This window comes from Apostichopus japonicus, chromosome 9 (assembly GCF_037975245.1).
Source record: "Apostichopus japonicus isolate 1M-3 chromosome 9, ASM3797524v1, whole genome shotgun sequence".
NCBI classification, from domain to species: domain Eukaryota; kingdom Metazoa; phylum Echinodermata; class Holothuroidea; order Aspidochirotida; family Stichopodidae; genus Apostichopus; species Apostichopus japonicus.
In genome coordinates, this window is record NC_092569.1 from 12,649,751 (window position 1) to 12,671,766 (window position 22,016).

The following is a 22,016-nucleotide window of genomic DNA, read 5'->3' on the forward strand; positions in this document are numbered from 1 at the left end:
ACTGTCAGGTATTCATGGAGCTCACTGAGTTAAGTACCTGGTTGGTATCCAATTCTAACAGTAAGTGTACAACTGTAAGGTTTGAAGTTTGCAAGTTTTGAAAGTAATCTGAAGTTTTCATATCAAGTACCAGGCTATATAACCTTGTGTATAAGTGCATAGGAGGGCTACAACCAGTTTGAACACCAACTTAGGCTGAGGTATATTGAGACATACTGGGAGAGAAGTTGTTGAGTCTATGAATTCATACATAACTAATTGATGAATAATATATGTAATGCTCACAATGCTTACAATAAAGTCTCGCCGCGCTGTACTTAACCCTGGTCATTAGTAACTTGTCACTCCTACACACCAAAGTGTGCACAATTCAAACAATCTCTCCTGGGGCACCACAGTGCACCACAGCCACGTGTCCCCTGGGGGACTTCCCAAAGGGAACAGCCACAAACCGGCGCACGCAACTATCTTTACAAGTCACCTCGCAAGTCCCCATTTATACACCTGAGTGAAGAGAGGCAATGGAAAGAGTGCCTTGCCCAAGGACACAACCCAATGATCTGGCCAGGGCTGGAACCTGTAATCCTTAGATCACAAGTCCACTGCCTTAACCACTTGACCACAACGCCCTCAATATTGATCATACATTCTTAAAATGACACAGTTGTTTTAGGTAATTAATATATGTGAATTTAACAATTACTGAATCCAGCAGGGTCGAAAACTCGCAGTGTCTTTAATTGTCTCTGGTGTGCGATCTCGATGATGTGTTAATCTTTTCAATTTCAGAATGCATACTATACCACCGGACAGATTTCTGATCTATCGGAAAAGCTGGAGAATTCCGAGAGCCAACTAGGCCGGGGGGCTTTCATGCTAGCCTCGGATCACGACAAGAAGGCTGAAGATAAACTATCAAAGGCCACCAGGGACAGGTGAGAACGATCTTTGTAGTATTAACCCTTTGAAACAAAAAGATATAGAAATTAGTATGACAAACAAAAATTAGATTCTTTTGTTACTCACATATCTTATTCCTTCTATAATGAAGGCAGGAGGAAAGAGAGTTAAGTTAAGCATGGTTTTCATGTTAAGCAAAATCAAAAGGCCTGATTCAAACAACTCATTTATGCATTCATGGCCAATTCAGTATGAAAGTGCTTGAAAGGTGGGGATATATTGACCTAGTCTATACTGTGACAAGAGAAAAAAAGGATGGACTCAACCAGTAAACAGTGTCCATGGTACACCATGGTTGATTACGCATAAGTATGTTCTTCCACTCCTGCCCCCCCCCCCCCTCCCACTATCCCTCTCTCAACATTTATTCCTAATCTAACACACCCCTGAAAAGTACACCAGTACCCAAACAATTACTCTGTTGGAGTTTTCTTTCCATGCTACCCTCATTCCATATCTATATATCTCCATTATCTCAATTTTTAATTTGTGTCTTAAAAAATGGCTTTTTGTTGCCCTTGTCATTTTGTTCCATGGTTGGTCTTCTTCCAGATTCATGAACATTTTTTATACAAAATAATTTATTGTCGGTATTAAAAAAAAAATATGATATATTTTTTTTGTGCAGCTGCAAGACAACTATTGAGGTAATTCATGGACAGATTGCACAAGTCATCAAGAACCGGTTGTTCAACCAAGTGAATGTTTCATCAACCTGAACAACGTCAGATGTATTAACGAGGTTACTGCTGCCTGAGAATTTCATCATTCTGCTTCTTGTACTGCATCTCTTGTTAAAATATTGCTGGATACAATATGGATACAATGTGAATTATGAACTATGAATGTCCGCAGAAAGGATGGTGGAACCGTATAGTGACAAAACATTAGACAAAGCAGATCTCAGTTATGCACCATGTCAATGGCTGTTTCTCATATAATACGTCAATCTGTGAAGGCCAGTGCAGATATTAGATTTTATTGTTTTAGTGGTAGGAAAGAGTAAAATCATTCAAGTAATGAAGTTATGTAAAATAACAATATCTGGGTTGATTTGAAATTATTTGATTTAGACCAAGGAAGATGAAAAGAAACTTTTTAAGGTGGGAAGCTATGAGTTGTTTAAAAGTACAGTGTAGGACTGTTGCCGTCCAAGGAGATATTTACCATATATACAGACGAAAAAGATAATTTGGCAGTGGAAATGACATGAACTTTATCTGCAGTACTGACGAAGGAAGCCAGCCTGAAAGACAAGATTCATTGCTCTGTTAAGTGAAGCACGAATTCAGTGACAGACATAATGGTTCAGGGATTTTGTCGAAACATGTTGACACACTAAGCATTCTCAGATTTCCGGGCAAATTTCTTTAGAAACAAACACTAGTAGTAGACAGTACTGGTCAGCTCAAGCCACCATTGCTGTTACATTTTTGAGAAACAAAAGCTTTTTTATTTTGTGTGTCCATAGTTTTATAATAGACAATGGTTTCTGAAGTATTCATTGTATTGCCCCACTTTAAGGGCAGTAATTAGTACAAGCTCACGTTTTATTGAACCTTAGTTCACATTGTCCGATATGCCCATTCAAAGCTGCATTTTACAGTGATATTGGTTTGTAACTTGGCACCATTCTGACTAGATGTTATGTAATATTTGCACATAAAGGGGTATACCTCAGTCTACCTACAGTAACACACCTATGTATTTACAACGATTTGTTCTATCTATATTAGCCATTTATTAACTGTTTAATCCAATACAGAAGATTTTGTGTGCTACAAATTCAGTGTAACAGTTTTGACCATTTATTTGTAAACCCTTGAAGTTCATTTCCTAATTTCATTGTTCCTGGCATAATTTAACAGGTTACTTTTAAAAGTCCCTTCTTTGTTTTTAAGTAAAATATTCACTAGCAAGTTAGCAAGAGGGTATGAAAATATAGCATGGTTAACTATGAACTGGACTTTTGCAGTACACTTTTTGCCCCCCAATGACGTCAATGTGCATGCCTCCTATACCCCAAACGGTTTCTTTCTATTATGTTATCCTAACATAGCAAAAATGAAATGTGTTCTATAGCATGGTTAACTATGAACTGGACTTTTGCAGTACACTTTTCGGCCCCCCAATGACATCAATGTGCATGCCTCCTATACCCCAAGCGGTTTCTTTTTATTATGTTATCCTAACATAGCAAAGATGAATTAGAAGCTAGGTCTTCGTCTATGGACGTCACAGTGCATGCCTCCTATACCGCAAACGGTTTCTTTTGCTTGTGTTATCCTAACATAGCAAAGATGAAATGTGTGCTAGGTCTTTGTTTCTTATCTTTCTCTCTTTAGAGAAACTGCCTAGCACAATGGCTGAAAGAGAAACAGAAAAACAAAGACCGTAATCTAAAATTGGCTACTGAGCTTTGAATCTTATTTTATTGGTCATGAGAAACTGTGTACCTTTGAGTGCTTCATTCCTAACTTTGAATGCATGATGATGTAATCAGGCACGTAGCGAGGAATTTGCCATGGGAGGGGCGAAGCTTGTAGGCAAACTATCTAAGCGTAGCGCCACCATGTGTTGGCGGGAAGCGTACACGAACATTTTGGCCGAAAATGCCTCCCAGATCGCTGGAAATGGCACTTCCCAGGCCTCGTAAGTTGCATCTAAGCATTTTCTATTTTGCAATTACTAGCGATATCATAAAAGAATACAAAAAATATGCTCAAGCGGGGGGGGGGGGGGGCAGTCGCCTCCCCCCTTGGCTAATCACCTGGATGTAATTTGCTTTTCTACATTTATGTTTTATAACTTGTATAATTTAATAATTTAAGTCATGAAGAAACTACAACAAGTAAAGTTGACTTGATGGTGTAATATTATCTGCTGATATCACATGAAGTATCCAAGATTAGAGCTTGACCATCCTATTGAAAATTATAAAGCATTTTTCATGTAATGGTGAACACATTTGCTCCCGATTTTTTTGGTCTTCATATTAGACACCACTCCGTGGTTGTGACAACGATGAAGATGTCACATGCAAAGACCGAAGACCCTCGTATGTCTTTGTGGTACAATTAAGAGGTCTTTGTTTTACCCTGAACCCTAAATAGGGTCTCTGAGCAGACGGTGTGGCTGTTAACAACTACAAACATAAAGTTGATTTTGACTCACTGTGATAATAAAGGCACATAGATCATGGGAAAATTTCATAGGCTGTATTTGAGATAGAAAGATATCTTTTTGAACTTAGTGGTAAATAGAGAGACTCCCAGTTACCTTCAAGTTTGTTTGGCATTGTTTTATTTCTCGGACAAAGTACTTTTTTTCAGGATGAGGTGCTCTAAACCTTGAGCATTTTACCATCATCCTTGAAACATAGAACCACCAAAACACTATGAGGCCCTCAAAATTCCACCCTCCTAGCTGCACCAACATTTAGGCCCACAATCCGCGACCCCTGGCCCCGAATGAAAGCTCAGAATGTATGAAAGGCTAACTGACAGTGGACTTGAAAAAAAAGAGAAAGAAAAAAGAATAACTTGAGTTTCAGATATCTTTGGCAAGCTTGTTAAACTGTAGATAAAAATCTAGGGAACGTCCGCCAAAATGATCTAGCCTTTGATGACAACATAGGGAGTGGGATGGGAAATTGCATCAATATTATGGCCCAAAATTCCTGAAAAAATATGGTCACCTTACAGTACGCCCATCCATACAGGTTTATCTGCCTACCGATATAAGTCGCAAGGAATTTAGAATGCCCCCCCCCCCCACGGACTGCTCCCCCCTCCCACACACAACCACCTCGACTCACCCGTTTGAAATCTTAACCACGATCAGAAATCCCTTCAATAATGATGAATGAACGTTCCTATATGAGCAAAAGTAATGATACCTAATTTAAGGGAGGTTACTTTCAGGTTAAACTTGTCTTTAATTTGTTTGGCATTCAAATCAACCTATGACAGGAAGTGGAAGTCCCATGACATGAAAACGCCCCTCGTCCCAGGTTGGCCATTTAACCATTCACAAATGCTATCAAACCGGAATAGTGATTCCCTTTGTCATATACCAGCTGATCGTAAAATACAAATTTGTCGTTCCATGGAGCTATAAACAGCTTATAGCTCCATGGTCGTTCCCACTTTTGGTCAACTACCTCAGCAAATCAGCTGTTCACACAACGATATCATAACACAGGACCTCGATAAAGCTACAGCTATAACTATTGTTACACTTACAGCAAGTTCCTATTGGAGTCGCTGAACCGCAGGTAAAAACACATAAAAGGTTGCAAGAAAATCAAGATAAAATGCCGGCTAAGATAACGGAAGTAGTCGTGAAAGACATACGATTCCCTACATCGCTGGAGGCTCATGGGTCTGATGCTATGGTGAGATCGTGTAATCCACACAGTGTACAGCATAAATTAACAAGTTACAGTAAGCCTAACGTTAGGCCTATTTGTAGGATTAAGGTATTTCCCCTCATCTGCGCAGCCTAGCTAACGGTCTTAGCAAGTGCATATTATTATTAGCCTAGTGTTGCCATTAGCATAAACCCTAACTTAGCCTTGGCCTAGTAGTAGTACAGTTAGTCAGCCATATTGTCAACCTTGAAACATGCTGATTCAGTACTCTTTCATTTATAGTGTTCCCTATCATATTTCATACCCTAGCTCCTTTTAAAGGCATTGAAGACTCACCCCAATTAACCACGTGCCGCACTCTGAAAAAGTAAACTTACCGATGCTTGCAAGGGAAATTTTGCTGCTTGTCGCTACAAAATGCATACAGAATGAAACGTGATACCTTGTTATCTTTAGCTGGACCTGAGATGTCCATCGCTGTATCGTCTGTACACTGTGCTGTGGGTATTGACCGCGGCTGTATGAACTGACTGTACACTAGTGTCTAATTACCAAAGGTAGCAAGCTGTGTGCATATTTTCTGGGATCGATGGTGGTGTCTAACACTTCTGTTACACCTCATTTGAAACTAGGTCAGATTACCGGCATTAGACGTTTCTTTTTGCGCGAGTCTTCGCACCCTTTAACAAAACACTACTACTAGTTCATCCAACTTATTCAAATTACCTGGCATTGCAACTTTGCTAATTATAAATTCTTTACTGCCATTCAGCACACAGATCCTGATTACTCCTGTGCATATGTCATCATACACACGGATTCAACTGATGCGTTGGAAGGACATGGCCCTACTTTCACAATTGGTAGAGGGACTGAAGTCGGTAAGAAATATGTTTCAATTCTCCCGTTCACAATCTAAGAAAAACTCTTCTATGGAGTTGTTAAATTAATGAATAGCTACATTAATTTCTTTGATCCGTTTTCAAACCCCTTTGTTCCCTCCTCGCTCCTCCCCGTTGACCTCTAATGCCCCGCCACCCTTTAGTTTTCATAATTGACAGATCCATGACTGTGCCCTCTTTGAAGAATTGCTGAGGTAAAATTTACACTTTTCCAGGAAGCATTCAAATGATTTAAAAGAATAGTTTTTGTACAAAAACCAAAATGCAAGAACAGCAAATTTAGCAAATTAAATCAAATGAATGACAGGTTAAGAGAAAACAGAATTTGAAATTCACCTCAATAGTACAAATGTGGTTGTGATACGCACACAGATTCACTTTGCGTCCATATTCACGCTAGGTGGGCCACATACCCCATAGAACAAGTGCTGTGCAGAAGCCAATTGACGAAACATATGTGGCGTTGAAATATGACTTCAAAATACTCCAAATTTGTATTGTTTCAACTGGAACATTCTTATAATCCTTATAATTAAAAGTTAGCTAATGACACCATAGCGAGGCTTAAAATAGCCTGTACAAACAAATGAATCAAGTTTGGTTTCAAGACATTGAGAGTATCAAATTCTTGTGGTATGATAGACTCCATCCGGTGCACATAAGTTGTCTGGGAATATTCTCTCCTGACAAGTAGCAAACAATCTACTGCAATTTTTTTAATTTTTTTATTTACATTTATACAGTTCATTTGTAATTTTGATTCTCATATTTTGATAGACAGTTATCAAGTTTAAGTATACCTTACATCTACACACATATGCAAATTTAATTTAAACAAAAGAAATATGCTTTTCCTTCATCAGTTGTAGCAGCTGTAGAGGCCATGACATTCCATCTGATTGGCCAAGATGTACAGGCCATCTTTGATGACTTTGGTGGATTTTGGAGGAAATTTGTCGCAGATTCGCAACTACGATGGGTATGTAGTAAGTGTGTGTTGATTAAGTATGAACCAAATTGTGCAAGCTGCATGTATTGCTGTTAAACTTTCTCTATGTTGATTGACCCAATTCTAGTTTCCTGATTAAATAAACAGTACCAAACTGTATGTTCCTTCAAGGTATCGTATAAACACAGATAAAAGGCCATTCAGATCCTGAATTTGTAGCTTATTATAGAAGGTCAAGGGCATTTACACTGCCTGGAGTAGTGCAGTTCAGTTGTCACAACAATTAAAGCTAAATATATAGAAAAACTGGAAGGTCTGAGGGATTGACATTCCAGCAGAATCTTACTGAGAGGTAGATTAAAACAAATATTAGAGAAATCAGCTATATATGTACAGTACTGGAATGAAAGTGATGGGGATAAAAAAAAGTTATACATATGCTTACAAATGAAACACAATAATTGCTGTAACATTTTTTTGTATTTAAAGGTATGCTGTACAGTATTGGCCCCAAATATGCTAGATATTCAAATATTGGTCACCTTTGGTCAAAATTCTTAAACTGTTTTTATTACTACCTAAAGAGGAAAGTTTCCTCACTGCGACATTATTCATCTTGTGTCTTCCTTAAAAAATGTCTGAGAACAATTTGGAGAGTAAAGAACTCTAGGAAAGTACTTTTAAAAACTTCTCGCAATTATAGCATGCTTATAATTTGGGGCCCATACTGACTACCTTTAATATGTTTCCATCTTCTGTTATGTAGTTAGGACCAGAGAAAGGTGTCGTTCATCTCGCAACTGCTGCCATAATGAATGCTTTGTGGGATCTTTGGGCAAAGAGAGAGAAAAAGGTGAGAACGTAAATTCTTCTAAGCCTCTCTCTTCCCTCGTCAACTACAGTGCTTTAGCCGTTTCCAAATGCTCACCCCCATCGGGAATGAGGGATCAATTATTTACAAGTACCCAGTATGTTAATACTTGTAAATATTATATTGTATGATTAGTATATTGTGCATGTTTTCTACAATGAAATTGTGAATAGGCTGAAAGAAAAAGTCCCTTCTTGTTGCACACATCTATCTGTGTGTGCATGTGTGTGTGGGGGTGGGGGGGGGGGTGGGGGGTCTATTTAGTAACATACTGTGACACTAAATTTGCTTTTCTGTTTTCTTTTCACACTGTTTATGTTAATTTTGTACTGTATATATTGTATAATATTGTTTATTTATTAATTTTGTGCAATGAAATTGTCAATAAACTGAAAAATAAATTATGCATTTAACTAACAGGACAATTCTGGATGTCCAAAGATGGGACAGTACTTATCATTATCATGTTGGTTTTGTTTCATGTTGTGCCAGTAATCCTATCCATTTCAATGGAGAACTCTGTGGTTGGTTTTGTCGGCACTGCAAAGTCAAATGTCACTTAAAGACATGACATAAAAAATTGATTATTTGTTGCATCTATGTCACATCACAATTACGATACATAGATATAAAAAACTATAATCTGATTCCTTCAACTAACCTACCCCCTTGCTAGCATATTGAAATATTTGGTGTTCAAATACACTTCTGAAAGACTAACTGGTTACAAAATGTACAAACTTTCGCATCACAATTAAAATACATAGATATCAAAAACCATAATCTGATTCCTTCAACTAATCTACCCCCTTGCTAGCATATTGAAATATTTTGCATTCAATACACTACTGCAAGAGTAACTGGTTACAAAATGTACTGTATATAATGTGTGAGATATAGCTGACCACTTCCTGAAAAAGACAGGTTGTTAATCGTTGATATATATCAGGTGTTATGAATACAGATGAAGAAACTGACATATATCTAGTGAGTCCTTGAGTTGATTCTTCAGGAAATCCTCTCGAAGTATTTGACCATTAATAGATACTGTAGGTCATTGTAACCTACTTAGCGTTTGACCCCTACTTGAAACTGTTGCTTATGGAGAAAAAGTTTGTCGTTCATGACGCTGGGTTTTTGTTATCTTTTTTTTTTCCATCTCTTTATTGATTCGTTGACATTTATACCAATAGACAAGATAATTTAGCGAGTTCTTTAGTATTACAATACAACTTATTCATGGAGTTTTGTTATCTTGATACAAAGGTTTGTATAGGTTGGTTTTGGGTTTTGTTTATAAATGTTTGATGAATTTGGAAGCTATAAATGGTTTATGCTAAATGTCACTATATTCAAGCAAGGTTTACAATATAAGTGGCAGGAGTACGGGTAATATCCTGTAATCCTTGAAAGTTGATCAATTTGTGGGAATAATTCCAGCGTGAGATTTTGTTTCGTACAGCTACCAGTATCAAGTATTTGCATAGTTATATATAAGGCATTCATATAGCGCCATAACTAAAACGATATTCTATGGCGCTTTACAAGGAAAAAATAAAACATACAAATGGACAAAACATACAAATGAACAAAACAAACAAATGAACATAACAAGCAACAAGACAGAAAAAAGAAAACGGGGATTACTTAAAGGCTTCATTAAAGAGAACTGTCTTCAGAGCTTTTTGGAAAGAGAGAAATGTGGATTGATTAGCAACCGAAGACGGCAAGTCGTTCCACAGCCGGGCCCCAGTTATATAATCAGAATTGAGAATACAGTATATGATCCTGATTTAATCATACTGGATGCAGAAATATAGTTAGAAAGAAATGCTTCAAATTGAGCTCAGTTTGAGGAAAATACAGAAAGCTTCTTCCAACTGTTTAGAGTAATATGGATTGATGGATTATGAAATAAGAACAGATAAATATTACAATCCTTACATAAACTAGAAAGATTGAACCTTAGAATCAGAATTGATGGATCATACCTTCAAAGAACTGAATTGCTTTTTTTGCAATGTAACAAATTACTTAATTGAAATGGATGGAAGTAATTTCATGCCATGACTTTGTTGGTTGCATGGATTAGCACAGTTGTGTGGATTTTATTCAAAATTAAAATCCTGTTCAAACCTACCTCTTCTTCATCTGACAGCCTTCTTACAGAAGTTTTGGGCTCAAAAATACTGTAGTTCGGCCCTTGGAATTAAAATTGGAATCGCCCTGGCTTTGAAAATATTGTGCTGGTGGTGCTATTAAGTCTCCCCCCCCCCCAAATTATAGTAAAACAATAAGAATCTGACGGTGATGAAATGGAATGACTCAGGTCAACAACAATTATAAATAAGGTTTTTGGAGAAAGATGACTAAGATGTTTGTAAGTTTGGCACTTATAAAATATCTCAACATCAGCGTGAAAAATGTAACAGAGATGGCCAAGATTTTAGGTTCTCTTTGTCTTGGCTTCAGATGAGGAAAACTTTACTGTGAGTCCTGGAGGAGAATATCTTTATAAGTTATATTCATCTTCTGTTTTCTTACTTCTCTTTCATCTCTTTTCCCATTTTAACAGCCACTGTGGAAACTTCTAGTAGACATGGTGAGTTTGATTCAATGATCAATGTTTTACACAAGTTTTCAATTGAGAATCTTCAAATATACATATACAATTGTTTTCCTCAGCTTATTTGAGTACTTCAATGCAACTTGAAGTAATAAAGATTCCAGTAATAAGATTTTCTTGCATCTCTTTGCTCTTAGGATCCCGAGAAATTAGTCGCATGTGTTGATTTTACGTATATGTAAGTATGACATAAAAATATTGTTGCACTGCTGTAACCTTTACACACAATAGACTTCAGGATTTAGCTTAGATACTGTACCTAAGTGTTTAATAGGAAACTGTAGACTGGATTATATATGAACTCTTGTACCTAAGTGTTTAATATGAAACTGTAGACTGGATTATATATGAACTCTTGTACCTAAGTGTTTAATATGAAACTGTAGACTGGATTATATATGAACTCTTGCTCATGTACCTAAGTGTTTAATAGGAAACTGTAGACTGGATATAGGAACTCTTGTACCTAAGTGTTTAATATGAAACTGTAGACTGGATTATATATGAACTCTTGCTCATGTACTTAGGCATTCAATAGTGAACTAGACTGGATTATATATGAACTCATGTATCTAAGTGTTTAATAGGTAACTATAGACTGGATTATATATGAACTCTTGCTCATGTACCTAAGTGTTTAATAGGTAACTATAGACTGGATTATATATATATATATATATATATATATATATATGAACTCTTGCTCATGTATCTAAGTGTTTAATAGGAAACTATAGACTGGATTATATATGAACTCTTGCTCATGTACTTAGGCATTCAATAGTGAACTAGACTGGATTATATATGAACTCTTGCTCATGTATCTAAGTGTTTAATAGGAAACTATAGACTGGATTATATATGAACTCTTGCTCATGTACCTAAGTGTTTAATAGGAAACTGTAGACTGGATTATATATATGAACTCTTGCTCATGTACCTAAGTGTTTAATAGGAAACTGTAGACTGGATTATATATGCACTCTTGCTCATGTACCTAAGTGTTTAATAGGAAACTGTAGACTGGATTATATATGAACTCTTGCTCATGTACCTAAGTGTTTAGTATGAAATTGTAGACTGGATAATATATGAACTCTTGCTCATGTACCTAAGTGTTTAGTATGAAATTGTAGACTGGATAATATATGAACTCTTGCTCATGTACCTAAGTGTTTAATAGGAAACTGTAGACTGGATTATATATGAACTCTTGCTCATGTACCTAAGTGTTTAGTATGAAATTGTAGACTGGATAATATATGAACTCTTGCTCATGTACCTAAGTGTTTAGTATGAAATTGTAGACTGGATAATATATGAACTCTTGCTCATGTACCTAAGTGTTTAGTATGAAATTGTAGACTGGATAATATATGAACTCTTGCTCATGTACCTAAGTGTTTAATAGGAAACTGTAGACTGGATTATATATGAACTCTTGCTCATGTACCTAAGTGTTTAGTATGAAATTGTAGACTGGATAATATATGAACTCTTGCTCATGTACCTAAGTGTTTAATAGGAAACTGTAGACTGGATTATATATGCACTCTTGCTCATGTACCTAAGTGTTTAATAGGAAACTGTAGACTGGATTATATATGAACTCTTGCTCATGTACCTAAGTGTTTAGTATGAAATTGTAGACTGGATAATATATGAACTCTTGCTCATGTACCTAAGTGTTTAGTATGAAATTGTAGACTGGATAATATATGAACTCTTGCTCATGTACCTAAGTGTTTAATAGGAAACTGTAGACTGGATTATATATGAACTCTTGCTCATGTACCTAAGTGTTTAGTATGAAATTGTAGACTGGATAATATATGAACTCTTGCTCATGTACCTAAGTGTTTAGTATGAAATTGTAGACTGGATAATATATGAACTCTTGCTCATGTACCTAAGTGTTTAATAGGAAACTGTAGACTGGATTATATATGAACTCTTGCTCATGTACCTAAGTGTTTAGTATGAAATTGTAGACTGGATAATATATGAACTCTTGCTCATGTACCTAAGTGTTTAGTATGAAATTGTAGACTGGATAATATATGAACTCTTGCTCATGTAGTAGTGGACGATCAGTACTTTGTTCAAGCCTTTTTTGTTTCTTTTTCTTTTTTTTTTTAATAATTATTTACAGATTTTGGATTCTGGATTCACCAAATATTGTTACCATGTAACAGACAAGTGGGTACTGCTAGCATGATGCACACACAGGTTCTCTCAGGTTGTCAGATATGGTTAAACAAAGTGATTTTGAGATTTAACACTCAAGCTCGAGTTTGCATTGGTTTGAAAATATTCTGACGATTTCTCATTTATACCTTAGATCTGATTGTATCACAAGAGAAGAAGCTTTGGCAATACTCAAGAAGAACAGCGACACCAAACATGAACGAGGTTTGTCCGTTTATAAGAACACATTTACAGCATTTGTGTAAATAAACGTTAATAAGAAATGAGTAAATACTATGAAAGAAAGAAACGAGTACACCAAATTACTATTTTAATACCTTCCCTGTGATTTTTTTCTGGGTGTGCAAGGTTTTATACGTCCTACTGACAAGCATATGTGCAGAAGAATTTGTTTGCAAGCAAATTTCTGTTATGAAAAAACTATATATGTTTCTGTTCATATTTTTTGTAGAAAGTTTCTTAAAGGAGAATGGCTTCCCAGCCTATACAACATCTGTTGGTTGGTTAGGCTACAGTGATGAGAGAATCCAGAAGGTATTATCAAACATTTAAATGTTTTACCTTAATTTTAGTAGAGGGTCCTCTAACATATATGTTTCATTTTGTTTGGTGACATGATAGTATTTTCTTCAATCTATAGCCCTTGTACCCCTATGATCCACCAAAATGTTGAAGTTAACAAATAAAGATGCGCCCAGCAACATTTTAATGACTTACAATATATACAGAATTATGACGCAAAGTTTTCCTCACCTAAGCCCCAACCATTGAAGGGGTTGAGGTGAGATCATTGGTAATACTGAACTTTCTATATCTGGGAGTTTGTGACCATTCCTTCATCGTCTCAAAGGTTGCGCGGATGGACAGAAGGTTGAGAAGCTTTGGCCAAAAAGACCACTGAAATACAGGCTATAATAGGTGTTTCCATGTAATAGTTTCCACCTTCGATTGCTAGACTCAGATATGAAATGCCAAACTTCATTTCAAAACTGATATTGAACTGTATTACGTGTACTGAATTAGCTGCAATTCCTTATCAGTTGATGAGATGCAGGTGTACTCCAAAAACTGATTAATTTGAATCCTAATGAATCAGGCCGATCTTGTAGTTTGAATCTGATGTTGTTGAGTTCACAAACCGCCGTGGTTAAAGGAGCATTACATTACGTAATAATAGTTTATTATAAATTGCTGCAGGGTGAGGATTACAACTTTTAGCAATGTTAGAAGGTTATTTTTTTGTTATCCGTGTTACCACGGAATATCATACATCGACATATTGGCAAAAACTGTAAGATTTAACAAATACCTTGGCGATGGCATGGTATATATACTGCTTACATACAAACATCGCAAATAGAGGTTTACAAATGCTTACGGAGGTTGTAGACTCTCGTAATATTGTACTTTGTTACCTTTCCTTTATACATTTCAAGTCCTCTACTCGTCGTTTGTGGTCGGAAAGTGTTTGCGATTCATCCGATATGCTCACGCAGTGATTGAATATAGCATCACAGATAAGATTTAGGGCCATGTAATATCTATACTGCAGGCATGAGCTTTTTCCACGAATTAATATCCGTGATTTCTTTTCTACCTCGGGGTCAAAAACTAATATCCTAACAAACTGTAGCATGGGCAAACTGGAGCCTATACCGCAATTTTTGCAAAGTTCCGTGATTTTTTTTTACCCCAGGCTCATCCCTGATACTGTGATTTAACATCACTTTAGCTTCACGACTACATAGATGAAAATACCGAGAAGATACTGTATCTGAATTTACGCATTTTGCAGCCTGTTATCTATTTAAGAGATTTAGAGAGTACAGTATATTTACTATTGCAACAAATTTATGTTTCATAATCGCTCTCATTCCCCCCATGAAATACATTCTTAGAAATGCCAAGACGCTCTCAAGGATGGATGGACGATGTTCAAGATGAAAGTCGGTGCCAATCTCGAAGATGATATCCGTCGGGCCAAAATAATACGACAAGAAATCGGCTACGAGAATGCTCTGGTACGTCTGAGCACCGTGATACCATATTTGTTGTTCTCCTTGTCCTGTTAAAGTCGTAAAGCGTGGAACCAATGACATGAATGGAATTTATTTTTAAAGGGTGTGAAGACTTGCGCAAAATGAAACGTGTAATACCGGTAATCTGACCTAGTTTCGAATGAGGTGTAACAGAAGTGTTAGACACCACCGTCGATCCCAGCAAATACACACACATCTTGCTACCGTCGGTAATTAGACACTTGTGTACAGTCGGTACATACAGCTGCGGTCAATACCCACAGCACAGTGTACAAACGATACAGCGATGGACATCTCAGGTCCAGCTAAAGATATCAAGGTATCACGTTTCATACTGTCTGCATTTTGTAGCGACACGCACAAAACGTCACTTGCAAGCAACAGAAAGTTAACTTTTTCAGATGGCCGCACGCGGTTTGGGGCAAATTTTTTTTTTTGAAGATGCGGTTCACAAGATGAAAAAAAAGGGATATTTCTTTTTGACTTATGCTTTACCATATGATATTATCTCATTGTGAATGCAGCTTACAGTTGCTTCTATTTGAAATGTCATCTTTGTTATTTACACAGTACCAAACACTCGTTGTGCTTGAATAATTCAAGTCACAACAGATTGTACGAATTTACACCTTTAAAATGGTTTCCTGGGAATTGAAAAAAAAAGAAAAAACAAACACAATCGTTTATGCTGAGGTTATATTTTTGTATCTTTGCAGATGATGGATTGCAATCAGCGTTGGGGAGTCCACGAAGCCATTGAGTGGATGAAACCGCTTGCTGAATTTAAACCAAAGTGGATTGAAGAACCTACATCACCAGATGATGTGCTTGGCCATGCTGCTATTGCAAAGGTTTTTTGTACAAAACAAAATTCCAAAACATGTCAATTTTTTATCTACAAAGAACTGCCAGAAACCATGACAGCATTAAAACCCTAAAAGTAACAGAGCACAGTGTTTGTCATCATATTCCCGACTACGTTAGGCTACTATCTCACATTGCGTATCCACCTCTTCATAGGCGTTAATATGTTAGGATATCATCTCATATTGCCTATCCACCTCTATATAGGCTTAATAGTAACAGAGCACAGTGTTTGTCATCATAATACCCCGCTACGTTAGGCTACTATCTCACATTGCTTATCCACCTTCTCTTCATAGGCGTTGATACGTTAGGACATCATCTCATATTGCCTATCCCCTCTATATGGGCTTTATAGTAACAGAGCACAGTGTGTGTCAACATGTTGCCCTGCTATGTTAGGCTACTATCTCACATTGCCTATCCACCTTCTCTTCTTAAGCGTTAATGTTAGGATAACATCTCACATTGCCTTTCCACCTTCTCTTCATAGGCTTTAAATCCCCTTGGTATTGGTGTTGCCACCGGAGAACACTGCCACAACAGGGTCATGTTTAAACAGTTCTTACAGAGTGGGGCTATGCAGTATTGCCAGATCGACAGCTGTCGTATCGGCGGAGTCAACGAAATTCTGGGCGTCCTGCTAATGGCCAAGAAATGTCAAGGTAAGACCTCGGTTATTGTTACATAAATGCAGTCGACTGGGATAGTCCATAGCAGTCAAGTTAATTAACTAATGAGGAAGTGGATGAATTAATTAATTGTTTAGAATGGGTGAACAATTTTCAGAACGTATTTACTGATGGGTAGGAGGTCCCCAACTTGGAGGTGTCAGTAATTGGTCCCTACACTCTACAAGTTTCAGGACAAATAGTCACAAATAATGTTTCTAGGTAACCCTAGGTATGTCCTGATTACTCCAGCCAAATTCAAACCAATTCAGCTCCAATAGGTCACTTCATAAATGTCTAAAACTGATAATCCTTGTATCTGTGTGTATCCTACCCCAGTCTTTAATCTAACCCAATTTATTCTTCTTCTTCTTCTTCTTCTTCGTAGTGCCAGTATGTCCTCACGCTGGTGGGGTGTTACTCTGTGAGCTGGTTCAGCATCTCATTATGTTCCACTATGTCTGTATCTCAGCCTCGTTGGACAACAGGTAACTTCTTAACTATAATCATTGTTTATAAGCAGGAGCGAAGAACAAAGAAAACAAAAACACACAAGAACAATAATGTGGCAATGACTTACTGCAGAAAGAACTAGGTAATCACTAAACAGGGTAAGACTGGGGCATCAATTGCTAGGTAGTAGTGGCCAGTGATCCAACCGGCCACCCTGCTGTGGACATGGAACAAGCAGGGCGTTTAGCATCAAACTAGTTTAATACCTTTTATGTTGAGGTTAACCTAACGATTTCAAGAACCCTACACAGGTAGCTCCCACCACCACCACCACATGCATGGTCACCAGGTGGGTAGGAAGCTTCTAAAACATTTGGGGGCACAACATCAGAGGGGCACTTTTTCATATCACAACCACCACTCGTTATGCTATAAACAGATACACACCGGCCATATCACTTAAATATATATATATGATTTGTTAGTATGCTATCAATACTATTTATTGAGATTGTTTATTGTTAACAGTGCTACAAAAAGATATGGGATGCCATTTTAAAAATAGCATGTACAGACTAAAAATAAATAATTAATATAAAATATTAAAAGTAACAAAGGCTTAAGATATACAAAAGAGGTAATTTTATTTGCCAGTAGGGCACATTTGCTATTTTGGCAAAAAGTGGGGGGGGGGGGGGGCACGTGTAGTCTATGTACAGGGAGTGAATAACTAGATAAGCCAAGAAGAGTTTCGTGATGCACTTCCTTTCACATTCCATAACTCTCTGTATTCGCTACATTTGTTGTATATATACATATATGTTGTGAAAACACAAATAAAATAAACGTGCCCCCCCTCCTTCCCCCCTGATGGTCACCATATCACGTACAGTGTGAATCACTCATCTATCTCACAGCCTTTAATCTACATTTTGTATATCCCACTGTTAATGGTAATACAGTGTTAACACTATGACTAGAGCACCAAGAAGGTTAGGTCATCTTGATCATGAGTCGTTAGCGTTTTACGAGACAATGTCGTAATGAGATGATGATTTGTCCTGCTAGTATAGCCATTGCCGGCAGTTGTTTTTAAGAGTTTGTAAAGCCTTCATAATCCTCTCATTTCCCTTCCCAGTGTCTGTGAGTACGTTGATCATCTCCGGGAACATTTCGTCTATCCAGTGGAAATGAAAGGTCCAAATTACTTACCTCCTACGGTAAGAAAAGTACATCAAAATAAATAAATTTAAAAAATTTAAAATAATTTTTTTTTTTTTTTTGAAATAGAAAAAAAAAAACACTTATGAAACAACCTTTAATTGTAATCATATCTAGAAAAGGAGATATTAAATTGTACACTGCTAGGAGTCTCTTTATACTGACTGCCTCATGCAGTACAAATCAGAACTGTAGTCCGATAGAAAAAGGTAACACAATGAAAGCATGACGCTAGATAAGTGTGAGTGACACTGATGGAATTTCTACATTTGATTCCACTGCTAAGTATTGCTGACAAAGGTCCCAGGGGGACCGAAAATCCCAAATATATATTTTCGAAAACTGTACTCCTCATTTGTCAATTATGAGTCATATCTCATTTCTCTGCTTTATGTCTAATAATATTTTCTTTTGGAGTATGCATGGATTTTTTTATAGTATATATTATATATATTATATTCAAGAACTGTCTTACCATATCCTTGCAGTGTTTTGCTTTCACTGAGACATTTATTTTATATTACGGCTTACATAAACATTAAGCATTTATAACTTGATTTCATTAATTCTTTTTAAAGTTTATGTTCTATCTCCTTTTGTAGAAACCTGGATATTCAACAGAATTAAAGCCTGGATCTATTGAGGATCACCTCTATCCTAATGGAAGAGTCTGGGAGGAACTAAGAAAGGAAGGGAAAATATAAAATTAGTTTGGTAGTTTCTCTTTTTTATGTTTTAACATTTTTACAAATTTTGTATATCCTATTTGGACTTTTGTTCCATTTTCAACTTTTTAAGGTAAAATTGAATAAAAAAATGAACAATTAATTTCAGTGAACGGTTAATCCAACATTCCATTCATTTTATATCTTGCCATGATTCGTTGTCATCATATTCTTTTCTCTCTTTTCTTGGTATATTTTATTTTGCTTCATCCTGTCTTTCTCTTTTTTAAATGAATTTTTTAGTGATTATAAAGCAAAGTGAAAACAAGTGTTGCTTGATGAAACTAATATATATGAAAGAAATATAAGACGAAAACAAGAGAAAGTTCAGTCCAATTTTACTATAAAAATTTGAGAACCCGAAGATCATCACAAAAATTAGATAAGCAGTGCAAAGGAAATGCTGTGTAAAATATTAGCAGATTTGGTACCTCTGTATGTTCACTTTTAACATCTGAATATAAACTTAAATACACTCAATATTTGTAAGTTTATAATTAATTATAATCATGTTCTATATAAATACCTGAACTGACTTTGATAAGTGACAAACAATGAAGATACTTTTTGATAGCATAAGATCAGATTTCATTTCCATAAGTTTTAAACCCTATAAATTAAGAGTTCTAACAAAGACATTTGTTTATAAGAATCTGGGTGGAATGTGTTGTTGTTATGTTCGGGCATAGACCTATAAAGGGCTCCCTTTTATGGCAAGCCAAATGTGGCGTAAAATACTGTCGACCACGAGTGTTCAAAACAACCAATCGGTGCGACTTCCATCTCATCCAATACGTTTTCTTAACGTGTCGTCAAAGTCCGACAGGGCATAACAAAATTCCCAAGAATAATGCATCATAGAACATCTTATGACATTACCAGGATCCACAAGCACATCTTGATGGAAACATGTGGAGTGTTAGATCATGTTCTATGATTATCTACTGTGTAAAAGATAAGCTATATTACCAAGCATGCAGAGCCAATATATGTAATTGTAGTGAGTGTCGAAAACCAAATTGCTTTTCGAAATTCAACTTGTTTGACGCTATAAACGTGGCAACATTAAGTGATTCATCACGTTTGAATTTGACAACCGGTATTGGCCCCGTTGTTATCTGCCCTGCATTTCCATATTATGAAGTCCTATAAAGTTACCCGGAACATTGTACTTTAGTAACTGTTGAATAAAAGGACACTAATTAGAAAGTAGGGTATGTAATTATACTGGTTTAACCAGTTGCTTGAACAATAACCAAGTATGTCTCTTCTTTTTTCTTTTCAACATTTTATCTCTCCTTTTTTTGACTTCAGCTTGGGTCATCTCTGCATCACACACAGCCAGACAGGATTATGACTATTGTTCTTGTTGTAACTGTGACATAAATTAAGGTTAAGTACCTGGTACACATAATGTTTCCTGTAATATTTACCCCATTTATTTTCATGCTAGCAACATCGACCAATATGACCCCTAAAAGGTGGGTCTGTGGTTTGGTATACTAGATTCCAAAGCCAAAACCCGAAATAAGTATAGTTATGCAATTGCAGAAAATAAATTTAGTGTTCAAAGTTTGTGTAGCTGTTTTGAAGGCTGTGAATTTTGTCTCTTAAAAAATATTCCTGGTTCCTGCGTAAAAAAAGTACTATACACCTTTGCACATGTATATTAATGTGACTAATTTGTATAGCAAAATTTTGCGATGCGATAACGGATAAATGATTTCCCTGAGTGGCATCTGGGACTCACCTGTATTTACTACACGGTTGGCGAAGCTTAACATTATATATGTATGGTATATGCAGGCGCGGATCCAGATGGGGGGTCCAGGGGGTCCGGACCCCCCCCGCTCTTGGCCTCCCCAAAAAAGAGAAAAAAATAATTAAATTAAACATCCACGGCGTTTGTTCTCTCCAATCTACCATAAATAGATCATCAATAAAACTAGCTAATTCGTACTGAGCCAGATACATTTCGAGTGAGTTTTTGTAGGTGCTTTGCATGGCTAATGTGTTACCATATTTCATAGATTGTTTTTTTCTCATCAATTGAGAAATTTCAGACATGAGATCCATATTTTCAGGCTAGGTACATGCAGCTTAGAATACTCGGGAAGTGCCGTTTCCGGCGATCTGGGGGGTTTGTAAAGCCAAAAATTTTCTTGTACGTTCCGTGCCAACCGATGGTGGCGCTCCGCTTAGATAGTCTTACGTTCAGGCGTAGCTGGACCAGTCAGACCCCCCCCCCCTGTCACAAATCCTGCATCCGCCCCTGATATGTCATTCCCAAGTTTTGTTTTTTTTTCGCTTCGTTTGTCATCATCCCTGCCGCTTCAGATACTAGTTACAGAATTGTTAATTTTTTATTTGAACGTCTGTGATGTATTATGAATTTAGTATCCGGACTACACGTGCCTTTCAATGCCTGCATATAACATTCTTTTCAGCATAGGGCATGTTATACTGACAAAACCTTAATAATTCCACCAAAGAAACGTTTTTTTTTTGCTCATTTAGAAGTACCAGATAAATCACTGTAAGTAAAACTAAAAGAACAAAAAGTCAATCCATCATAGTAATTATTGTTTTAATGTTTGTTTAAGAAAGGCAAATGCAGGTTCCATTTTTAAATTTCATTATTAAATTTCGATCATAAAATTTATCAGAAGAATTGTGAACATGCTTGTCCGTCATAATTATATTCGTAATGTTGTTTATAGCGTTAATTAATCTGATTTTTCTCCTTATTACTAAACAATTAAATATAAGTAGACATTTTCTAAATGGAAATAATTGAATATAATTCAATTTATATATATTTTGTAATATGTGACTTCTTAAAAGTGCTCTTTTCTAAGAAATGTTGTTTTTGTAAGTAATCATTAAACTTTTCAAAATCATATTTATATTGAAATCAGATATTGAATACAAACCGTGAGAAGATTTGGGCATTTTTATCTTATTTTCCTTATCAGCGAATTTTTCAAAATATTTTCAGCTCTTTAACAAGTAGGTAAGTGTAACTACCTGCCAGTCCTATCCAACCAACCCTTCTCCCTCCCCCTTCCCTTCTATGCACCCCCACCCATCCTTCCACACTCCTGTAAGCGCCACATATATAACCGATTGTCGTCAAATAAACCGAAATCAGGGGG

General features: G+C 36.5%; 2 protein-coding genes across 3 annotated transcripts in view; both read left to right on the forward strand.

The window, feature by feature from the left end:
- LOC139973283 (COP9 signalosome complex subunit 5) overlaps positions 1–3,927 on the forward strand; it is a 31,433-nt gene extending 27,506 nt beyond the window's left edge. For both annotated transcript variants that reach the window (XM_071979846.1, XM_071979845.1), the window contains 2 exons: positions 790–935; positions 1,589–3,927. In XM_071979846.1, coding sequence (XP_071835947.1) covers positions 790–935; positions 1,589–1,679 — 237 coding nt within the window. In that variant the 3' untranslated portion in view covers positions 1,680–3,927. The remainder of the gene's footprint in view (positions 1–789; positions 936–1,588) is intronic.
- Positions 3,928–4,931: 1,004 nt separating this feature from the next.
- LOC139973510 (mitochondrial enolase superfamily member 1-like) lies at positions 4,932–21,804 on the forward strand. Its single transcript, XM_071980240.1, has 14 exons — positions 4,932–5,356; positions 6,105–6,213; positions 7,098–7,213; positions 7,950–8,036; positions 10,630–10,656; positions 10,818–10,858; positions 13,022–13,092; positions 13,340–13,422; positions 14,787–14,909; positions 15,644–15,778; positions 16,285–16,456; positions 16,851–16,950; positions 18,054–18,135; positions 18,739–21,804. The coding sequence occupies exons 1-14, from the start codon at positions 5,276–5,278 to the stop codon at positions 18,838–18,840; spliced, it is 1,329 nt and encodes a 442-aa protein (XP_071836341.1). The 5' UTR covers positions 4,932–5,275; the 3' UTR covers positions 18,841–21,804.
- Positions 21,805–22,016: the final 212 nt, after the last annotated feature.

Excerpts from the sequence above, each read along its gene's own strand:
- LOC139973510 (XM_071980240.1), top strand. The coding sequence starts at position 5,276 with ATGCCGGCTAAGATAACGGAAGTAGTCGTGAAAGACATACGATTCCCT. Across the intron at positions 8,037-10,629 it reads GGGCAAAGAGAGAGAAAAAG|CCACTGTGGAAACTTCTAGT; the intron begins GTGAGAACGTAA and ends CCATTTTAACAG. Across the intron at positions 10,859-13,021 it reads TGTGTTGATTTTACGTATAT|ATCTGATTGTATCACAAGAG; the intron begins GTAAGTATGACA and ends TTTATACCTTAG.